The 19,999-nt window shown below is 38.5% G+C and overlaps 1 protein-coding gene across 1 annotated transcript in view; it reads left to right on the forward strand.

The window, feature by feature from the left end:
- nphp4 (nephronophthisis 4) overlaps window positions 1-19,310 on the forward strand; it is a 246,131-nt gene extending 226,821 nt beyond the window's left edge. The window contains 7 exon segments of the mRNA XM_051949343.1: window positions 5,012-5,168; window positions 5,784-5,860; window positions 6,131-6,216; window positions 7,922-8,093; window positions 10,955-11,134; window positions 14,168-14,311; window positions 18,999-19,310. Coding sequence (XP_051805303.1) covers window positions 5,012-5,168; window positions 5,784-5,860; window positions 6,131-6,216; window positions 7,922-8,093; window positions 10,955-11,134; window positions 14,168-14,311; window positions 18,999-19,139 — 957 coding nt within the window. The 3' untranslated portion in view covers window positions 19,140-19,310.
- The last annotated feature ends 689 nt before the right edge of the window (window positions 19,311-19,999 follow it).

Consider the following 19,999-nt stretch of genomic DNA (forward strand, 5'->3'; position numbering starts at 1 on the left):
CAATTTACCCTTAATTCAATACTTAGTAGTAGTAGTAGTAGTTTATTCGGTCAGCAAGGAAAAAAGTAAATATTGTAACAATTGTGTACTGATGATGGCATCACCATCATCATCATCATCGTTGTCCACATAAATTATCATCGTCAATATGATCATTATCATCATCGTCAACATCATCAACAAAATCATCATCAAGATCATCATCAACACCATCGTCCTGTGACCGAAGGGTTTAGGCTGAAGTCAAAACTTATTTTGCCTAACCTTTTTCAACCAAAACGAAAAGTTTCTACATTTCGTAGAAGGAAAAAGGACTTAAAGCCTCATTGTCAGTCATAATGGCTTTGAGTCTTCTTTGGTACAGTTTGCACCTGGATATCAGGCAGTTTATTCCATTTGTCTTAGCAAATTTTCTAAAGCTCTGTCAGCCCGGATGTGAAGGAGCAGTGAACTGCTGTCTTCAGTTCTCTCTGCAACTGTGAAGATTCTATGGGGTTTAAGTGTGGATTGTGACTGGGCGTATCAGGGACACATCTCTATATGCTTTGGACAAACATGAAACTAAAGGTTGCATGTACTTGGGTTTTTATTTAGCACCTCTCTGTATTTGACTATGCAGCATAACCACACTTTGAAAATTAAAAAATTTCACTCTGTTAAAATCAGGGACACCTCCAGATGTAATCGGAATTTGAGAGGCCAATTAGGATTTCTGAATTTGCCCCTTTAGCAACAATACTGGCATGGCCTTTGAAGTAGCTGCAGGATCAGTATGCGACATCAGGAGGAGGAGATAGAGAGGACTGAAGCGGGGTGTCTCTGTGGAGATCTGCTGGCTGAGCTGGTTCAGACACAGAATGGTACGTTTTGATAGCTGCAAGGAAAAAACATACTGAAGTAAAATTGTTAAGAATCAAAGCTCATAGTTCTGAAAAAAGTTTGCAATGCTGCTGCAAAAAAAAAACAAACAAAAAAAACACGTGAAAAAGCTCATGTTGACAAAGACAAAAGCCTATATTTCTGGGGGATAACAAAACTACTAATTTAATAAAAGAAAACCCATATTTAAGAAATGAAACACCTGAAAGTTAACAAAGACAAGACTGTGTTGCCCTTCAGTGACTTTTTTATTTATATACAGAAAGTTTTGGAGTGAAATTCAAATCAGCATCTATCAGTCACGCATGTGTTCATTTCCACAGTGGTTATGTTGAACGCACTTTGAAATTACTTTTTTAAACATGCAGATGTGGTTGTTACATGGTTATAATATTGACAGGTCTAAAATCCTTAGATAAGTTTACATGATCTAAACTTGCATAGAAATTTTGAAATTTTTTTGGTACATGATAGCAAACATCTGATATAACTAAGAATACAAGCATATCTTGTCTATCAACAATAGGAGAAATAAGAGGCAGAACAGACACAAACGCTGCAGATGTGAGGTGTTCTCTTTAAGACTGCTTCTGATAACCTGATATTGTAGATTGAGCTGTGCGTTTTGGGATCATCACTTCGATGATGTTGGAATTTCTTAATTTTTAGAACTGTTTTTCTTTGTTTTGGAAGGAAAGATCAGGCAGTCATAGTGAGGAATTCTGAGGGTCTGTGGTCAAGACATCTGCCAGGTGTCACTCTGAGATCCTTATCAGTTCTTTTGGGAGCTAGGAAACGTCCTGCTGTCTCCAAGAGGGACTTAAATTGTGTTTTTTTGTTTTTTTTAGCATCCAACCAGTGTCACCTAGTTTCCTCGTGTACATGTTCCATTTGGATGAAAATTTTGAGTTAGTATTACCTTCTTAAATAGTCTCCTACCAAAATTACAGCTGTTAGAAGGGGTGTTTGGATTTGATGTGTGTTACTCTGATGTGCATTGGGATGACACAACTGTATTTGTCCCTGTCTCATTTCTAATTAGTGTTTCATGTTCACCAGTCATAGTGCTTAGAGTTCTCCCCAAAAGGTAACATTTTTTTCCCATTAGTTCACAGAATCTTCTCCTTATGCTTTCAGATTCTTTTAAATGCCTTTGGCAAACTTGAAGTGGGCTTACTCTTACTGTTGGAGTGGTAGTAAGATGCTCGTCCTTTCGTCATGTTCTTCATCTCTGCAGAGGACTGCTGAAGCTTTGTTAATGTTGTGTTCTTGTTCTTCTTCCAAACCAAGGACATACTTGCTCCAGGAATAGTCCCAGTGATTCAGACTTCTTCAATTTCACAACTATCGGGTGTGATCCTAGGAGCACTCAGAGTTTTAGAAATAGTTTTACACTCTTGCCCTGATTGAGGACTCTCCACAAATTTACCACAGAGGTCTGCTGAGAGCTCTTGGGACTTCATGGCTTGGTTTTAGTCCTGACCTGAAGTTTGAATAGTGGGACGTGATATGCAAAGATGTGTCAAGTTGTAGACACATCTAGTGGATAATTAAAGCACAAAAACATGTACTTGACCACAGTCTGCATAGAAAAGACTCTTGATACATTGCGAGTGAGATATTCCACTTTGTAATTTTTAATAAATTTGCAAAAATTCCAAAAACATGTCTTCAAATTGCCCTTACAAATTACTGAATGTAAATTGTTTAAAAAATATTCAGTCAGTTTCAAAGAAAGTTGACAGTCAATAAACAAAAAAAGACTGCAGACAGGTACAGGGACAGAGAGGACACAGCAGCCAGCCGGCTTTAAGATGGTGTTAGGTTAGGATTTCCAATGTGTCTGCTTATGTTGAAGTGTGTGTCTAAATACCACCTATCATATGTAACTATATGGAATTAGTGCAAATGTGCAACCACATTTGTGTTGATTTGCATGGATCCTGAGGGCTATTTTAATGCAGTCTTCAAAGCACATCCAACCAGTCTGTGGGGGTTTCAGTACTCGGAATGAAACCAACTTTCATATTCTAGTGCGCAGCATTTTCCATCATCATCATACTCTCTGGTGAATTTCCAAAATAATAATAATAAAAAAATACTTCTCAAAGGGTTCGTTTAAAAAAAAACTGCATATCTTGTTTAGAGCAACAGCGAGAGTGCCTAAGGAAGAAAACATTGCAATTCCACTTCTGTATTTCACTAAAGAGAGTCAAGGAATTAGAATATAGGTATTCTCTAAATGTGTAATGACAGAGAACCAGCATCGTCTGAGGGTCCCACACACAGAAAGAAAGCAAGAAAGAAAGCTCAGCTGAACTAATAAAATTAGTTGTTATGCTACCACTTCTTAAACACTCCCCTCTGAAAGTCCTGGAACAATGAGGCCAATTCCTTTATTTTTGCTATAGACTGAAAACATTTGGGTTTGACATCAAATGATGAATATGAAACAAAAGATCAACATTTCAGCTTTTATTTCCAGGTATTGACATCTGGATCTGATACACAGCTTTGAAATTAGCACCTTTTGTTTGAACCCACCCATTTTTCATGTGAGAAAAAGTATTGGAACATGTGACTGACAGGTGTGTGTTGTTGCCCTGGAGTGTCCTTGTACAATAAATGGTGTTCAGTATCTATGCTCCGTTTCACATTTGGGTTTTGCTCGTGCAGACTGCATCTATAGTTAAAGGTGTAGTCAAAATGAAAACCAAAGAGCAGTCTATGGGTGAAAAACAAGCAATTGTAAAGCTGAGATAAGATAGAAAATCAATCAGAGCCATCACAAATATTGGCCATAGGCAGCACAACCATTTGGAATGTCCTGAAGAAGAAAGAAACCACTGGTGGACTAAGTAACAGATATTGAATGGGTAGACCAAGGAAAACAGCAGCAGCTGATGACAGAAACATTGAAAGAGCTGTAAAGAAAGACCCTAAAGCAACTGTTAGTGACATCAGCAACAACCTCCAGAGGGCAGGAGTGAAGGAATCACAATCTACTGCTGGCAGAAGACTTCATGAATAAAAGAACAAAGGCTACACCAGAAGATGAAGACCACTCATCAGCAAGAAGAATAAGAAGGCCAGGCTGGATTATGACAAAAAGTACAGAGATGAGCCTCAAAAAATTCTAGGACTAAGTGTTATGGATTGATGAGACAAAGATGAACCTTTGCCAAAGTGATGGAAAGGCTAAAGTTTGCAGAAAGAAAGGATCTGTTCATGGTCCCAAACATAAAAGCTCATCTGTGAAACACAGTGGAGGTAATGTCATGGCGTGGGCTTGCATGGCTTTTTCAGGGACGGGCTCATTAATCTTTATTAATGATGAACTCCACAGAGAAAAGATCTCAGCTCCAGGCCAGGACGTGAACCGAGGATCTTCTAGCTGTGAGCTAGAACCACCGAGCCACTGTTCAGCTCATTATATATCGCCAAAATTATTTGTTCGAGAAAATAATGATGTTAAAATCTGTCACAGTTTACAGTCTGGCATGGTGGTTTAACATTAACTTATTACTCTACTTTTCAACCAACATTTCAGGTATGCTTACGTACTTTTAGATTTACCTCAAAATTGTATATCGATGGAACTCTGGAGTGCTTAAGGGATCTGACAGTAAATCTAAGTAACCCACAAGACAATATATATATACTTCAGCTAGACTTTGTAATTTAATAACATTTCTCTAAATTGTACTTTTTGTTGATAAATTACTGGATACTTTCTTGCTGAGTACACTGGTCAAACTACACAACTGATCATGCAATACAAGTGCACCCCAAGGCCATAACTTGTAAGTATTAGTATTTATACATGAAATGAACAACTATTGACTTGTTCTCATATACTATTCCCAAGGTCCAGCAATTACTTTGTTGAAAACATTGTTGTCAATACTAGAAATGAAACTTAAAAAGGAAGCATGTACATTTGTGATACATTGTCATTCTCCTTGAAGGAGTTTCTCAACCAGCTATGATTGTTTTAGTGGTTCAGCTTTCACTGAGATGAGTGTTTCTGCCCCATTTGATGTAAAAGCTGTTTCACTGCACAGAATATCTAACATCAGGCTGGGGAGTAGCATGCTGCTAGCACCGCTGACTTTTCACCTTTCCTTCACAGGTTACATTCAGAGCAGAAGATGGCAAGCCAATGGCCATCTGCCAAGTGAATGTGGAGCCAACACCTCACGTTGTGGACCAGACTTTCCGACTTTACCACCCTGAGCTTTGTTTCCTTAAGAAGGCCATCCGCCTGCCACCATGGCATGACCCTACAGGTTGCACATGTTACCCCAGCAATGTCTTATTAGCCTGACTCACTATCTCACAGCTCCTATTTCGGCGCCACGAACTGTGCTTGGATTGAATAGTTCTATATCAGATTCATTATATTTTATTCAGTTGCATATCATTTCCATTTTAGTACTAGTTTAATGCTTCAGTGAGTGAGTACATTTTCTGTATGTACATTGATGTTTTTTCTCCAGTATCAGCATTAATGTGTGTGTAAATGTGCACATACACAAATATAATAACATGTTTACATGATAGGGTTTAGCAAACAGAACTGAAGAATGCACTCTGCCTTCATTTTCTTGTGTTTTTAGTCAATTATCAGAGACAGTCACAGAAAAGGGTAATAACAACTTAGAAGTAGCTGGAAATAAAGCAAGAAATGACATGCAGGAAAAAATGTAAAGGAAAAAATGAGGAAAATGGTGCATCCTGTACAGAACATAGTCATGTTTGTGTATGCACATGTATGAATCCAATATATCCCACTGGACTTGTCATTCAGATTGGCTTGGTGTTTTGTTTCTATTCATTAACATCGCTGAAATACATATTTTCTTTTTTCCCTGTATATCTTCACTTGTTTATGGGTTAACCAGCAGAAGATCCAGACACCAGGACTAACATGTCTGTGCGCTGCAGTGACCCAAACATTATCTGCCAGACAAGGATGTTGGTGAGTTGTCTTAGATGTTTCAGAACCTGCTACAAATAACCCACATTAATATTACCAGGGGATTAATTACTGAAGTGATAGCTGTTTAAGAGGAAAGCATGTTCTTCTAACCCTCCTATCATGTATTGCAAGTTGTTTTCATAGCCATAAGGCTTGCTCTTGCATCTTGCCACACTTTTAAAGTGCTAATGTTCTTTAATTTCTGCCTCTCTTTGTCTTTGACCCTGCCATTTTACCATCTTCCTGCCTCTTACTCTTGTTTCTGTCTAGGTGCCAGGAGAGCCCCAGGATGTGTACTTGAAAGTGCCAGGGAGTCCTAGTCCACACATAAAAATGTTCTTTGTGATGGTTTTCACGTATGTATTATTTACTGACCAAGCACACTGCACACAGTGAGCACAAACACACACAGCTTAGCCTGAAGAAGCATTCTATTTTGGACTAATTAAATCTTTCACGCAAGCTTGAATTAATTAACTAATCAGATGTTTGGTGGTCTGTTTGCAAAAAATTGCAGAATCCATTGTTTAGTTTTCCAAATCTCCATTGGTATTAAGTACACTTGTTTAGTGTACCGCCGGCGGTACACCTACTAATTTGCATAGGAATTTCAGGAATGTCCGACGGGTGCAAACGCGATTATACAAACACTATACACCGATGGAAAGCTTAGATTCTCATGAATCCGCCGGTATAAACCACTTTCAGATGCGATTACCACAGCGGGTGAGAAAAACACATTTGTCCGACAAAAACAAATATTCATCCATCCGTTCTCTATACACGGCTTCAAAGCACACAGCGCGACTCACATTTCCGGGTTTATTATTACACACACAAAAAAAGATTCCACAAAAAACGGCCATAATCCAACCTTTTACATCAGATGACACAAGCCAGTAAACTATTTTGTCCAAAACATGTCCTGAAGTCGGTATAAAATCCCCGAATCGGTCGTTTTCAAGGAAATGCACCTCCCGATGCGCGTCCAATATTCCCCATATTTTTCGTAATTTTTTTTTATTTAAAAATAGAATATTAGCGATTTTTTGTACTGAAAACGGCTGGAATTGACTGAAGCTTAAAGGGTTAATTTATAAAACCAGTGTTTGCCTGTCATGTAATGTCAGGGCTCTATCATTTATGGACATGATGAAGTTTTTTCCTGGTTCATATAGCACTTCTATACTCGAGGTCTTACTAACAGGTCACATTTATTGTCTTCTTCAATAAACATTTGCAGGTGTATTTTTTAACTGCTATTTCAATATTTATATACTATTAGAGCACAGAAAGGTGAATTTCAAAATGTATATGCTCATCCAAATTCTTCCTTTCACACAAGATACAAACCAAACAAGGACCTGCTCATAAGAACTTTGTTACAGAGCACTACAGCTAATAAATGGTTTCCTATGAGAAACCCTCTGAATCCCAAAACCCACCAGCAGATATGAAAAGTGTGTTGTCTTTTAAAAATCACAAAATTACACCATTTGTCAGAGCCAGAAACTGTCAAAGCAGAAAGAATCATCCGATTTTCAGTCCAATTATTGTGTAATTTCATCAGAAAAATAACCAAATCTAAGCTTAAAATCCTGATATGTAAGTGAAATAACTTTATTCTCTGTCACTCATTTTAAAAAGCAGATTCTATTTAAAAAAAACAAAGTGTGGCATTGCATACCACACTTCAATGCCTAATCAGTGTGTCATTTGTACAACATGTAACCCATCAGCAGCTTCAAAAATTCCCGATGTTGTGTCTGCAATATCACTTGAATTCTGTTCCAGATATCCCCAGATTCAGTGTGTCTCAGCTCAGAGCATACTCAGAGCAGAGCTGTGTAGGTGACTGCATCTCCTCCTACTCTTCGTCAGCCAGGGCCACTGAGACTAAATTTCTTTCATCTCAGCAGTGAGAGTATGATGGCGATGGCTCTTCTTATTAAAATGCTAGCAGAGCCGTAGATCAGTCCTCCCATCTCCAACCTAATGTTGCATCCGTTGTGTCTCCAGGGGCCTTTGCTTAATTGTTCTTGATGATGTTTTTCTCTGCAGTGATAAGTGGATGGCAGCACCCTCCCAGATCTGGCAGGTTTACGTACATTTCCTGGAGCGAGTGGACATCAGTTGTGTGACTGGCCAACGGAGCTGCCAGTCACTTGTTCTGAGAGGGAAGCAGGCTGTTCGCAAGGTCAAATGTTTCTCATCGCACCCCAGGGAAATTGAGGTACACATGTCACTGAATCCCCCTTTTAAGTTGCAAATGATATGCAAAATAACTGTTTAACATCATATTTACAGTTCACTCATCCATGCACCAATGGCAACAGAGCTTCCATGCAAAGTGCCTGTCTGGCATTGGGAGCAACTTTGAGTTTAATGCCTTGCCCAAGGACACTTCAGCATGCAGAGGAGCCAGAGATCAAATTACTGTCTTTGCAGTTGTTAGACACCCTGCTCCACCACCTGAGCCACCACCTCCCACAATATATATTGAAACAGAAAAGAACTCTCAACAGTGGGACCAGTAGAGAACTTGTCAGATCCACTTGGATCCAACCAGAAAGACTAAAAACAATAATATTCAGAGTCAGGGAGGGTCTTGTTGTATTGATGTGGGTCGGCCTTCTCTGTCTCAATCTGTCTAATGCTCAAGTGGATGCAAATAGACCCTCTGCTGGCTCAGGTCTTGTGTGAGTCATAATCATTGCACTGGAAAATTTGTGTTTTGTGGCAAATGTGTGAAGTGGAAGTAAAATAACATGAATTGCTGCTATTTTGGACAGCAGCTCCCCTTTAATTTGTGGAACATCGTGCTTCTGCCAGTGTTTGCGTGCTCTCTCTGTAGTATTTGGTCTGCTGAGGTCAGCTGGATTTTGGACTAGGTCTGGTTTCCCTCAGGTCAGTTTGAATGGAGTCAGTAGGCTGCTTTAGGATCGGACATTTTGTTTTGAACATACAGTTATGCATATTTGGCTTGGATAGTTTGTCAGTGGTTTCCTTTTGGATTTTAAACTCATGAAAGTGGAGACTTTTACTCAGTTATTCATGAAGTGGAGGTGATACTTAGATTAGCATTTCTTTTAGGTTTTTGTATTGTATTGCCTCACTGTTGCTCCTTTTCACCAAGCCAATCACATGTCAGATAGGGTGGGACTCCAACACCAAGCGATGTAGTTTTGATGCCTAAACCTAACCAAACAATGAGTGAAAATGAAATTCAAGTCTGACAATAATTGTTCACCATAGAACATCACCCTCAATTTCCTAGTTGAAGGGCCCATTGCTGACTAATGTTAAATTCAGTTTGATTTTATTTGTAAAGCGCAGATTCACAACATATGTCACCTCATAGCTTCACATCTTCAGTGAAATAAGCAGCTATCACCTTGACTGAGTATGTTCACCTGTATACCAATGACAGTCTCAAAAACCTGGATTTAGACAATCGGGGCTGGAGCTTTCCGATTACGGTTTCAGGTTATATACATATGTGTAAGTGAATTACTCCAATATGAAAATCTTCCATTGCGTATTGCAGAGTAGTTTTACAGTGTTTGAGCAAAGTCAGAGGTGACCTGCTGTGCTTGAGATGCAATAAGAAGCAGAGGATGTGTAAAGAGAGAGCCTGGGACTTCATAGTATGACACATTCTAGAAGATTCAATGGTGTAGAGGTACATTTTAGCCATTTTATGTTGCATATTTACAACGACGTATTTGAGTCGACTGATATCATCTTGATACATGGGGAAGACTTTAGGGGTTAATCAATGACCAGGCAGAGGCTTTGAATATGTGAAAGTGGAATGTTCAAGCTAAAATAAGGTTCTTTAATGCTCATGTGCAATATTTTGTTAGAGCAAGTAATTTCCCACTTAAACCCCGTTAAAGGAATTTTAAAAAATCTGCTTTGGTAACTGGACAAAATACAGCTGACATAAATGAGAAAAAACATACAGAACAAAGAAACAGTGGAATCAAAGCACGTCCAACCAAACCTCTTACAAATCTAATGAGAAGTTGAGAGCTGTGCTCTTGACAAATTTCTTTCAGTATTAGCAATTTTCATCCAAGATGATTTTATGCAAATTGTTCTACTAGCAGCAGGAAACAATAGAATGGCAACAGTCTCTTTTGGTATAACCCCAGGTTAAGATTCAAGTCATTATCAAGAATATACAAATGCAGATTGACTGCATAATGAGTCTTCTCATGTCACTTTATTCCATTTTATTAGGTTCCCTCATTACTTCCTGCAATCATGTCAGAACATGATTTGACACAATCTACAAAAATAGCAAAGACGTATGCTCTCTGAACATATGAAGATATGTACCAGGAGTGTAAGATTGCCCTCCATTTTTAATACATAATTTTTTATTCATAACTGACTACAAAGACAGTGAGAGTTTGACAGTCCTTACACAGAGCTGCAGGAAAATGGCACTTCATATTGCTCACCCATCTTAAAAAAAAATAGAAATGATTGATTGTCACAGCTACCATGGGTGCTTACAGTGCGACCCAAATATGTGAATAGTCTACTGGCTGAAAAAACGACAGATGTATTTTTAAAAGATTTCGCCGTATGCATCAGCGACCACTTTGATCTGACTCTCAGCAGGTTAGCTCACTGTGGAATGCATTGAAGGAGTCTTATAAAACAGGATAAAGCTCAGCATCAGAGAACAGCTTCGCTTTTCTCAACAGATTGAGAAGGAGCTACACAATAATTCTCATTCTCACATCTTTATGTCTTTATTCTACATGTTCTCTCTCTCATTTCATTGTCTGGCCTCTCTCTTTGCCTTTTCCAGCGAAGCCTTTTCACCTTTTCTGAACCCACTCTTCTGTAATTTGTACTCTTTCTTTACTTTCTTCTGACTCTGTTAAACGTTTTCCCAATAATTATGTCCTTTTTTTTTTTACATCTTCCCACTAAATGTATTGCTTCTATACCCTCTGTTTCTTGACTGGTCCCTCTATTTTTCAGTATTGTGTGTTTTTTTTTTACATGCCACCCAATCAGCATCATCTCTTCTTACTGCTACCTGATCAGCCTTTACTGTCCACACCTTCTCTATAGGTGGACCCAGCGGGTGTGTTTGTTTTGCCTCCTGCAGCAGTGCAGGAACTCCAGCTGAAGATGCAGCCATGGCAGGCCGGCAGCCGCTTTCTGTATGTGAATGCAGTGGATGTGGAGCAGCAGAGACTGGTCACTGCCTGGCTGCTCTGTCTCAATGTTCACCGTCCCGTGCTGTCCAAGGTAGAAGTTTTATGTTTTATCTGATTGACTACACTACTCTTTAAAAGTTTGGGGTCACTTAAAAAATGGTCTTATTTTTGAAAAAAAAAAAAGCATTTTTTTTTAAAAATGAAGATAACATTAAATGATTCAGAAATACAGTCTGGACATTGTTAATGTGGCAAATGACTATTCTAGTTGGAAACAGCTGATTTTTAATGAATATCTACATAGGGATACAGAGGAACATTTCCAGCAACCATCACTCCTGTGTTCTAATGCTACATTGTTTTAGATAATGGTGTTGAAAGCTAAATGATGATTAGAAAACCCTTGTGCAGTTATGTTAGCACATGATTGAAATTGTGAGTTTTCAAGTAAAACATGTAATTACCTGGGTGACCCCAAACTTTTGAACAGCAGTGTACATAAATATGCTGTCTGAGTATTTTTATTATGGCCTCATCTTCAATATAAGCACTCTGCTCACAGAGTGTTCATCATTCTCCAACTGATGAGACTTTGTAAACTTCAGGTGTAATATTCACTGTGTCATTAACAGAACAAAGACTAGAGCACTTCACCACCAGATTCACACAAATGCTCATCAATGTTTCACCCATATACTCTAAATGTTGGCTCTAGGGCTGCACGAAATTTAAAAAAAAAAAAACTGACATAGCAATTTATATTGCAGTATGAAAAAAGACAGGAATTTTTTACCAAATAAGGGGTTGCACAGTGGCTTGGTGGTTAGTACTTTTGCCTTGCAGCTAGGAGGTCCCCAGTTTGCATCTCAGCCTTCCCGGGATCTTTCTGCATGGAGTTTGTATGTTCTCCCTGTACATGCGTGGATTCCGGCTTTCTCCTACAGTCCAAAAACATGCTGAGGTTAATTGATGATTCCAAATTGTCCGTAGGTGTGAATGTGAGTATGATTGTTTGCCTGTATATGTAGTCTTGTGATAGACTGGTGACCTGTCCAGAGTGTCTCCTTTCTTCACCCTAAGTCACCTGGGATAGACTCCAGCCCTCCTGTGACCCTAATGAGGATTAGTGTATCGATAATGGATGGATGGATTTTTTTTTGCAAATAACTCTTTTTTAAAATAACTTTTCAAACATTTTCAAGAATGACTGGGGTGTATCTGCATAGAAAATAAGAAATAATGCAAAAAAGCTATTTACTTTGATTACTTTTTCTAAATGTGAAATGGTTTCTGATGTGGTGTAACAGTGGTAAAGGCATCTGAAATAGTTGTCTGGATGGAATTCACACCTGGCTTTACAGAACTTCGTGGTGCTGATTGAAATGGTCAAACAACTCAACCAAACACTGTCTTGCCTCATGTTGCAGCAACAAACTAAACATGTTGCCTCGTGTGGTGATAACTATTGCAAGACCCTGCAGACAGAATACCACTTTCTGGATGACATTATCCTTTCTGCAGCTGAAATATTGTCATGCAGTCTGCACACTTATGGGCCAAAAGATAACCACAGTTATTCTGATCAATATTAAGATCATGGTCAGGCTATTTATCAGAGATATTCATTAAGTTTAGAGACACAATATATTTAAGGCTTCCACTTCCATCTTGTGCTAAATTCTGCTTATGTACAAATCTACATTAAAATACACATCCGTGCCTTATTACACACATTTGGGAGTACTGTCTACCTCATATGTGAAAATAGTTTTATAAAGCTGTTTGTGACGCTAGAGTGAGCTGCATAAAATTTGATAAAAATCCTCAATTACGGTCACTTGAGTGAGTGCCAGTTGGAGCTGTCTGAGAATGTTTTATAAGTCTGAAAATGAACAAGGAAGATGTGGGGCTGTAGAGTTTAAAAGTAGTGAGCTTCTGTAGCCTGCTGCTCACCTCAGCTTGCAGCTACCAGTCAGAGACTGCATTTCCAAGTACCAACTCAACACACCAGAATCTACAAATAAACATCGGCTCAGTTGCATTGTAGATAATGTATAGAAATATTTCTATGTATAAAAATACATAGACTAAAAATGATGATATTTTTGAGCTCTACGTGTGAATTTCTACCATGATTAAGATTTAATTCCAATTATAGCTCTTTTTTTCCTAAGAACAGTGGTATGATGAACACCTCCCCCCATATCTAGCAAATGCAAAGCCACTGGTGACTCACAGTCTCTGTCAGCATTTGAATCATCCTGGTAGCTCCCTGGGTGACCAAGACATTCCCAATCTCTTTATGACTTTTGCCAAGAAAAGACTGAGTACAGTTGATCCCAGACCAGAAGTCAAAGATATTCCTCTCTATAAATGCTGTCTGCCTTTCTACACCAAAAGTTTTGCTGAATGACTTTGTACCTGACTGGATGAACAACTATCAAAGCTTATATTCATGTTGCAGCTTAGACCTAAATTATTTTTTTTTCACTTTATTTTTGTTCATGAAGTAGCACACCACAAAAATATACTGGCAATCCAAGCTGTTCAACTCCTTAATGTGCACAGCATTCTGTGTTGTTCTTGTGATGTAAATACATTTTAGTGAAATCAATTAAAGCCTTGGCAAATCACCAAATAACATTAATGATGTAATGCTGAGTGATGTTTGACTCTTTAGTAGTACTAATAGCAAAATGAGTCACACCCCAATGACAATATTTTATACTGTTTAATGCTGCTTTCTTTAAATTTGAATTCTGCCTTTGAAATGACCACCCAAGGACATTCCAGTAGCATCTTCCTGATTTCTTGCATTTCTTGCATTCTTGCATAAGTCGACTCTTGAGCATTTTGGTCAAGAACGAAGCAGCGATGTTTCTGGGCATGGACACTTTGTTTGGTTGGTGTTCCTCTCATAATCTGCACTGATGCTTTTGTTCCTGCCTTCGTCTTGTTCTTTTGTTCTGCTGCTGTACCAGGAGGTTTGATCAGGTACATGATGCTGAAACTGGGTATACCACTAAACAACCAGCACTGTGTGTGTGTGTGTGTGTGTGTGTGTGTGTGTGTGTGTGTGTGTGTGTGTGTGTGTGTGTGTGTGTGTGTGTGTGTGTGTATGCAGGCATTTGAAGTGTGTGTCCCAGTTGGTGGTGGGCGTGGCAGCTCCAGGAAAATCACCTACACCAACCCTTACACTAGCAGCCGCACATTCCTGCTCCGCTCTGACCATCCAGATCTGCTCCAGTTCAAAGAGGATAAATTCCAGGTAAGATAAGACAGAAAGCCATATAATTCTTTTGCTCCTGTTAAGAGTAAAATCAATACTTTGATTAATGCCTTGACAAAACTTTGCCAGGTAGTTTCCTTGAATTAAGGGCACCTAAGTAGTTAACACTGTGTAAATAATGTCATTAGTTTTAACAGAAAGTGCCACTGACCAAGAGATAAAACAGAAGCATGACGTCTACGCACATAAAGGGCAAGTAAAACGTCAGCTGTTATGCTGCCTGTGTAGGCAACAGTACTGACTAAAATAGAAGTGTTCCTGTTTGACACACAACTGAAAAATAAGGCTAAAGTGCTTCCTGTGTAGACAAACCTTTAAAGGTTCCATACTGTGCCACTTTTCAGTATATTAATAAAAGCCCCACGTTTTCCAGAATATGTCTTTGTCCAATTTTAATTTCAAAATACTGTAAAAGTAGTTCATTTAATAATGACTGTATAACCCCTGGTTTTATTCATATTCTAAACAGGCTGTTTCAGTGTCTATAGCTGTAAATGCAACTAAGCTGCTACTGTCCACAACCCCTTCAGGAAGAAGACTCTTTGTGCCCCTGTGATTGACAACGTGGCACAAAACTGCTTAATGCGTTGTAGCTGACATACATAAAGTAGAAAGGCTCTGAGAGTGCAGTACTCTGCCAAGGCTGTTTATTCCACCAAATGGCATTGTCAGAAATGTAGCGTTTTTTTAAATGCAGCATAGAATGTGGCCATTTAATATCGATATACTCACAAACAAAATGACCTTACGCTTATCACAGACGTGTGTTATGCATGTGTACAGTATGTACGGATACCGAACATTCCTTGGCGGACCAGTGAGTATGTGAGACCAGGACTTTCTCACTTTTAACTTTCTGAGTCATAATTCTACACAGTTTCACAAATTTACATCATAGCCGTTGTTTTTAATTTGAGTGTATGGTAACATCATTAATATTCTTCCTATCAGTTCCCCTTTTATTTTATTTTTTTTCTTATTCAGAAACAGGAAAATATATAAATGAGGATAGCTTTAGTGAAAATTCGGCTATATTATTGAGCCACAACAGGCATGTTGTTGGCAACACTGAAACTTACCCAGTCCTTGTTTACTGGTTTAGAAACAGTCTTTAAGTTTCCAACATGTCTAAATGTCCCTTACTTTTCCAATATAACAAGCTTGTATCTGTGGGCATACAGTCCAAGTAATGTTACCATTAGCTACACTAGCCAAACAATGGGTTGACACTGAAGATTTTCCTATTGTTGTGGGGACAATGACATTAAAAATAATCCACTGAACATTTAACCCTCAGTCGACCAAGCTATTTTAGCGACTAAAATGACCGACTGGGGTCATTTATGACCCCACTATATTTTACACAGGAATATGTCTACTTTAGTGCCTTTTTTTGTACTTTCTTACCTATTCCACTCCACTGCATTTTAAGATGGATATTCTAAAATAACCTTCTTTTATTATTCATGGACTTTAATCATTTTTGACTCAGAGATAAAGTAAAACCATATGAACAATATGATGCATTGTAAGAACGCAATAACATTTATTTAGACACGCTTTGTCTGCCACTTCTTTTAAAACTTTTCTCCTTTTGTTTCCTCAATAGTAAATCAAAAGTCCATAAAAACAAAATCTACACAAACATCTTGTCTGTATGTGTGCAATGTAGAGAGGTATTTAGATTAGGGGCGGCTGTGGCTCAGGTGGCAGAGCCGTTCGTCCAATGCAAGACACTTTACCCACCTTAGCTCCAGTGCTGCCACTTACACTGGTGTATGAATGTGTATGCTGTGTAATGTTGGTGGTGGTCAGAGGGGTTGTAGGAGTGGATTGGCAGCCAGTCAGTCTGCCCCAGGGCAGCTGTGGCTAAAAATGTAGGTCTACCAACTATAGTGCACTGCAAAACACTGAAATATAGCGATTAGAGGTAGAAATAAATAAATAAAACTAAGGCCTACAATACTGAAAAACCTATACATCTTTCTGGGGTCACTTATGACCCCAGACAAGTTTCCATTATCCTTGTCACACCAGTTGGCCGATCTCTACAAAAAACTATGAGTGGCTGTAGGACAAGTAGATTGACAAATTCATGGTAGGAAACATTTTTCGGATAAAAGATATAAAAACCGCAAATCTAATTATATGGCTGGGGTCATAAATGACCCCACTCGGTCGCTTGAGGGTTAATATGCTTTGCTCAAGACAGTAAATTAACCTGCTGGACTTTGAGGTAGCTGCTCACTGGCTCAGTGGCACAGCTGGAAGCAGCAGGCAGTGAAGGGGCAGGGTTTTGATGGCTATTGGTTCCAGGTTTCTATGTAGGAACTGAGCCCAGCTACATGCAGTCAGGAATAAATGTCTTTGACTTTCTTTTCACCATGACAGGTGAGTAAAAGACATTAATGCTCTTTAGCCTCTCATGTTGACTGTTCATTCCTCACCTCTGACAAGTGAATGGTCTCCTTGTTTGCTTTTGAAACAGAATTGGGGGAATATAAGTAATTTTATTGTTATGGTCAGCCTGAGTGTCTCTAATAGTTGATTAATTCACACTCAGACATGAAGCACAAGAGTCACTGCTGCCGCTGCCTTTAATTTGCTGAGGTTTGATAAAATGGCAAAACAAATAAGAAATCATCAATATAAATCACAAACAAATGAATGAGATTGAATGGGAGCCTGTTTCCACATAAACTATTCAAGAGTCTTCCTGTTGCTGGCCAGAAGACACTGCATTAATTAGACAGGAGGTGGGCAGAGTGAAAAACAGCCTATTGTTTTTTTCCATCTTGTCAGTGAGACTCCAGGTGTCTTATAAAGAATTTACTGTGCCCGGAGCATTAAGCAAATGTGGAGACACTTTTCTCTTTTTTGACATAACTACCTCGCCATGATAAAACCAGCTGTCAGGAGGAAAAGCAAAGCAAAGCAGAGATCAATACTGCTATGCTTTTGGGAAAGATTACAGCATAAATCCCCCAAATTGACCCATATATCTGTTGGTGGCTATTACAGGAAATGCAAGAAGACAGTTTTTGGTTTGATTGGAATAGTGGGAAAACAAACAAAAAAAGACCAAATAAAAGCTTGGCGTGCTATGAACCCTGACAAAAAAAGCATTACAACATTAAGCATTGTCACCATTTAATTAGGAAAAAAAGAAGAAGAACCTAAATTGCATTCTGCATGAAAAATGATAATTTAGGCAAAAAAACAAAGAATGAGACACCAGGTTGGAACAATTAGGACCAAATATTATTTGATGTTTCCTCGTGTAATCATTTTCTTTTTTAGACAACCCTTTTAAAATTAGACAGGGTAAAGCCCACAGTGACAATACACAAGAACACTGTGTGGATAAGCTTTTGTTTCACACACAGGGCACTGTAAAAATATTTTATTTTTTTAGAGAATTATTCTCATGACAGCAAATCTCATGGCCTGTTTAGGAAGGACATAGCTAACCAGACTCACACAACAAGAAGGAGCAACTTGGAATTCAAAATTTAGATGTGTATTTCATTGGGAAGAAAGTTTTCTATCATCTTTTCCAATCTATATTTTATTATTTTATTTAGTTTGAAGTAGTGTATCCATAGCTACTGCTTTTAGCTTTATACACACACACACACACACACACACACACACACACACACACACACACACACACACAGCATATATATATATATATATATATATATATATATATATATATGATTTATTAGGAAATCAATTATATATAATTTATACTCTAGAATACTGAATATATGGAATGAAACTCTGAATATATGAGTTTCATTCCATATATTCAGGGACATGTGTTGCTCTGGAATGTTCTGCTCCTCAGTACACAGCCAAAGGTGGCTACTTTGATCAGTCAAACGTTTATAAGACATTTTGTTTTTTAAACTTACTGTATTTCTTCAGTAGAACTGTAGGCCAATGCCATCTAGAGTAACTATCTGGTTAGATAGTGTGTTTCTGAGTTGCTTAGGATCAAATACAATAACCTCGGTTTTGTCTGCATTTAAATGAAGAAAATTGAAGATCATCCAGGCCTTTATGTCCTTCAGACATGCCTGGAGTTTAGATAACTGACTGATTTCATTTGGCTTTAAATGTAAATATAACTGGGTGTCATCTGCAAAACAATGGAAATATATGCAGTGTTTGATAATAATTTTGCCTAAAGGGGAGCATGTAAAAAGTAAATAGTATTGGTCATAACATGGAACCCTATGGAACTCCATAACTAACTCTAGTGTGAGTGGAAGAATCATCATAAACATGAACAAACTGGAATCTATCGGTAAATGTGATTTAAACCAGTTTAGTGCGGTTCCTTTAAACCCAATAACATGTTCCAGTTTCGGTCCACTCTCCATTTGCACATTACCATTTCCAGTACAGTGCATACTTGGTTGTTTATTGCCGTTTATTCTGTTGTGAGGATGTCGTATATTGGAACAACAAATATTTACTCCTCTATGTTAAAAAGAGTGGAAACAGTTTAACAAAAGATTCCATGTTGCATTTCTAATTTGTTCACTATACATAGAGACAGACTTTACTAATGCAGAAAGCATATTTACTAGTTAGATTCTTAAAAGGAAACACTCAGATTAATATAATGTGTGTTTGTTCTGGTCACTGCGCTCAGATTGGTGGGGGAGAGAGCTACACCATCGGATTACGATTTGCCCTCAGCCAGAGTCCCGGCTCAGCAGAGATCCTGGTCTACGTGAACAACCTGGAGGAGAAGACGGAGGAGACGTTCTGTGTGAAAGTGAACTACTCCTGAGCTTGTAGTTGTGTCAAACAGCAAGTAAAATCTGTGTGGAAATGCTGCCTGATCTGTGCTTTATATATGTTTTCAATATGAAACAAAATGAGGACAAATGAGCTGGGATTTTTTGTGTAACTTTGTATTAGATCAGTCTTTAAAAAATAAATGAACTCTTTTTTTCACTGACATTGTTTTCAGTGTGTGGTAGACGAGGGGAGGGTATTGTGAACTGTATGAATAAGAACATGAATGAATTTTGTTAACTGGCTCAGTGAGCTTCACTGAAAAAAGGTCATACTGAATGAAACAAAGTCACTTTCTCTAAAAAGCGTAAAAAGATACAGAAGGGCTAACTGGAAGAAAGAACTGAAAAGAAAACTACTGAAATCATTTTGTTTTGTGGTCAGCAAAGCAGTACAGAATCTAACATTTAGTTGCCCAGACTGATTCCCTGTAGTGAGCTGTCCTCTTCTATGACGTCCAGCAAATGCCCGACAGTTAAACCCCACCCATCTGAAGGTGGGCTAAGGGTGAAAGCAATAACATTTTATCGACATTAATTACCCAGCAAACCCACTCAAATGCCACTTGATGGTGGAGTTTTAATCTAAGACAAGCCAGGGGTTCGTTCTCCGTGTCCCCTCACCTCCCAAACAACTTCCCCTCATCACTGGCATTATTAGAAACAGTTCCGTAATGAGGTATGATTTTGCAGCGAGGCACACATCTCTTCACATCGCCCTCATTAACACCAGCACCCTCCTAAACCCTCGTTGCTCGCTCTGCTGTGTGTCTCTCTATCCGAGGCACTGAGAGAGAGAGAGAGAGAGAGAGAGAGAGAAGGCCATGCATACTGTGTTATGTAAGACAGAGTT

This window comes from Acanthochromis polyacanthus, chromosome 6, assembly GCF_021347895.1.
Source record: "Acanthochromis polyacanthus isolate Apoly-LR-REF ecotype Palm Island chromosome 6, KAUST_Apoly_ChrSc, whole genome shotgun sequence".
In the NCBI taxonomy this organism is placed as follows: Eukaryota; Metazoa; Chordata; class Actinopteri; family Pomacentridae; genus Acanthochromis; species Acanthochromis polyacanthus.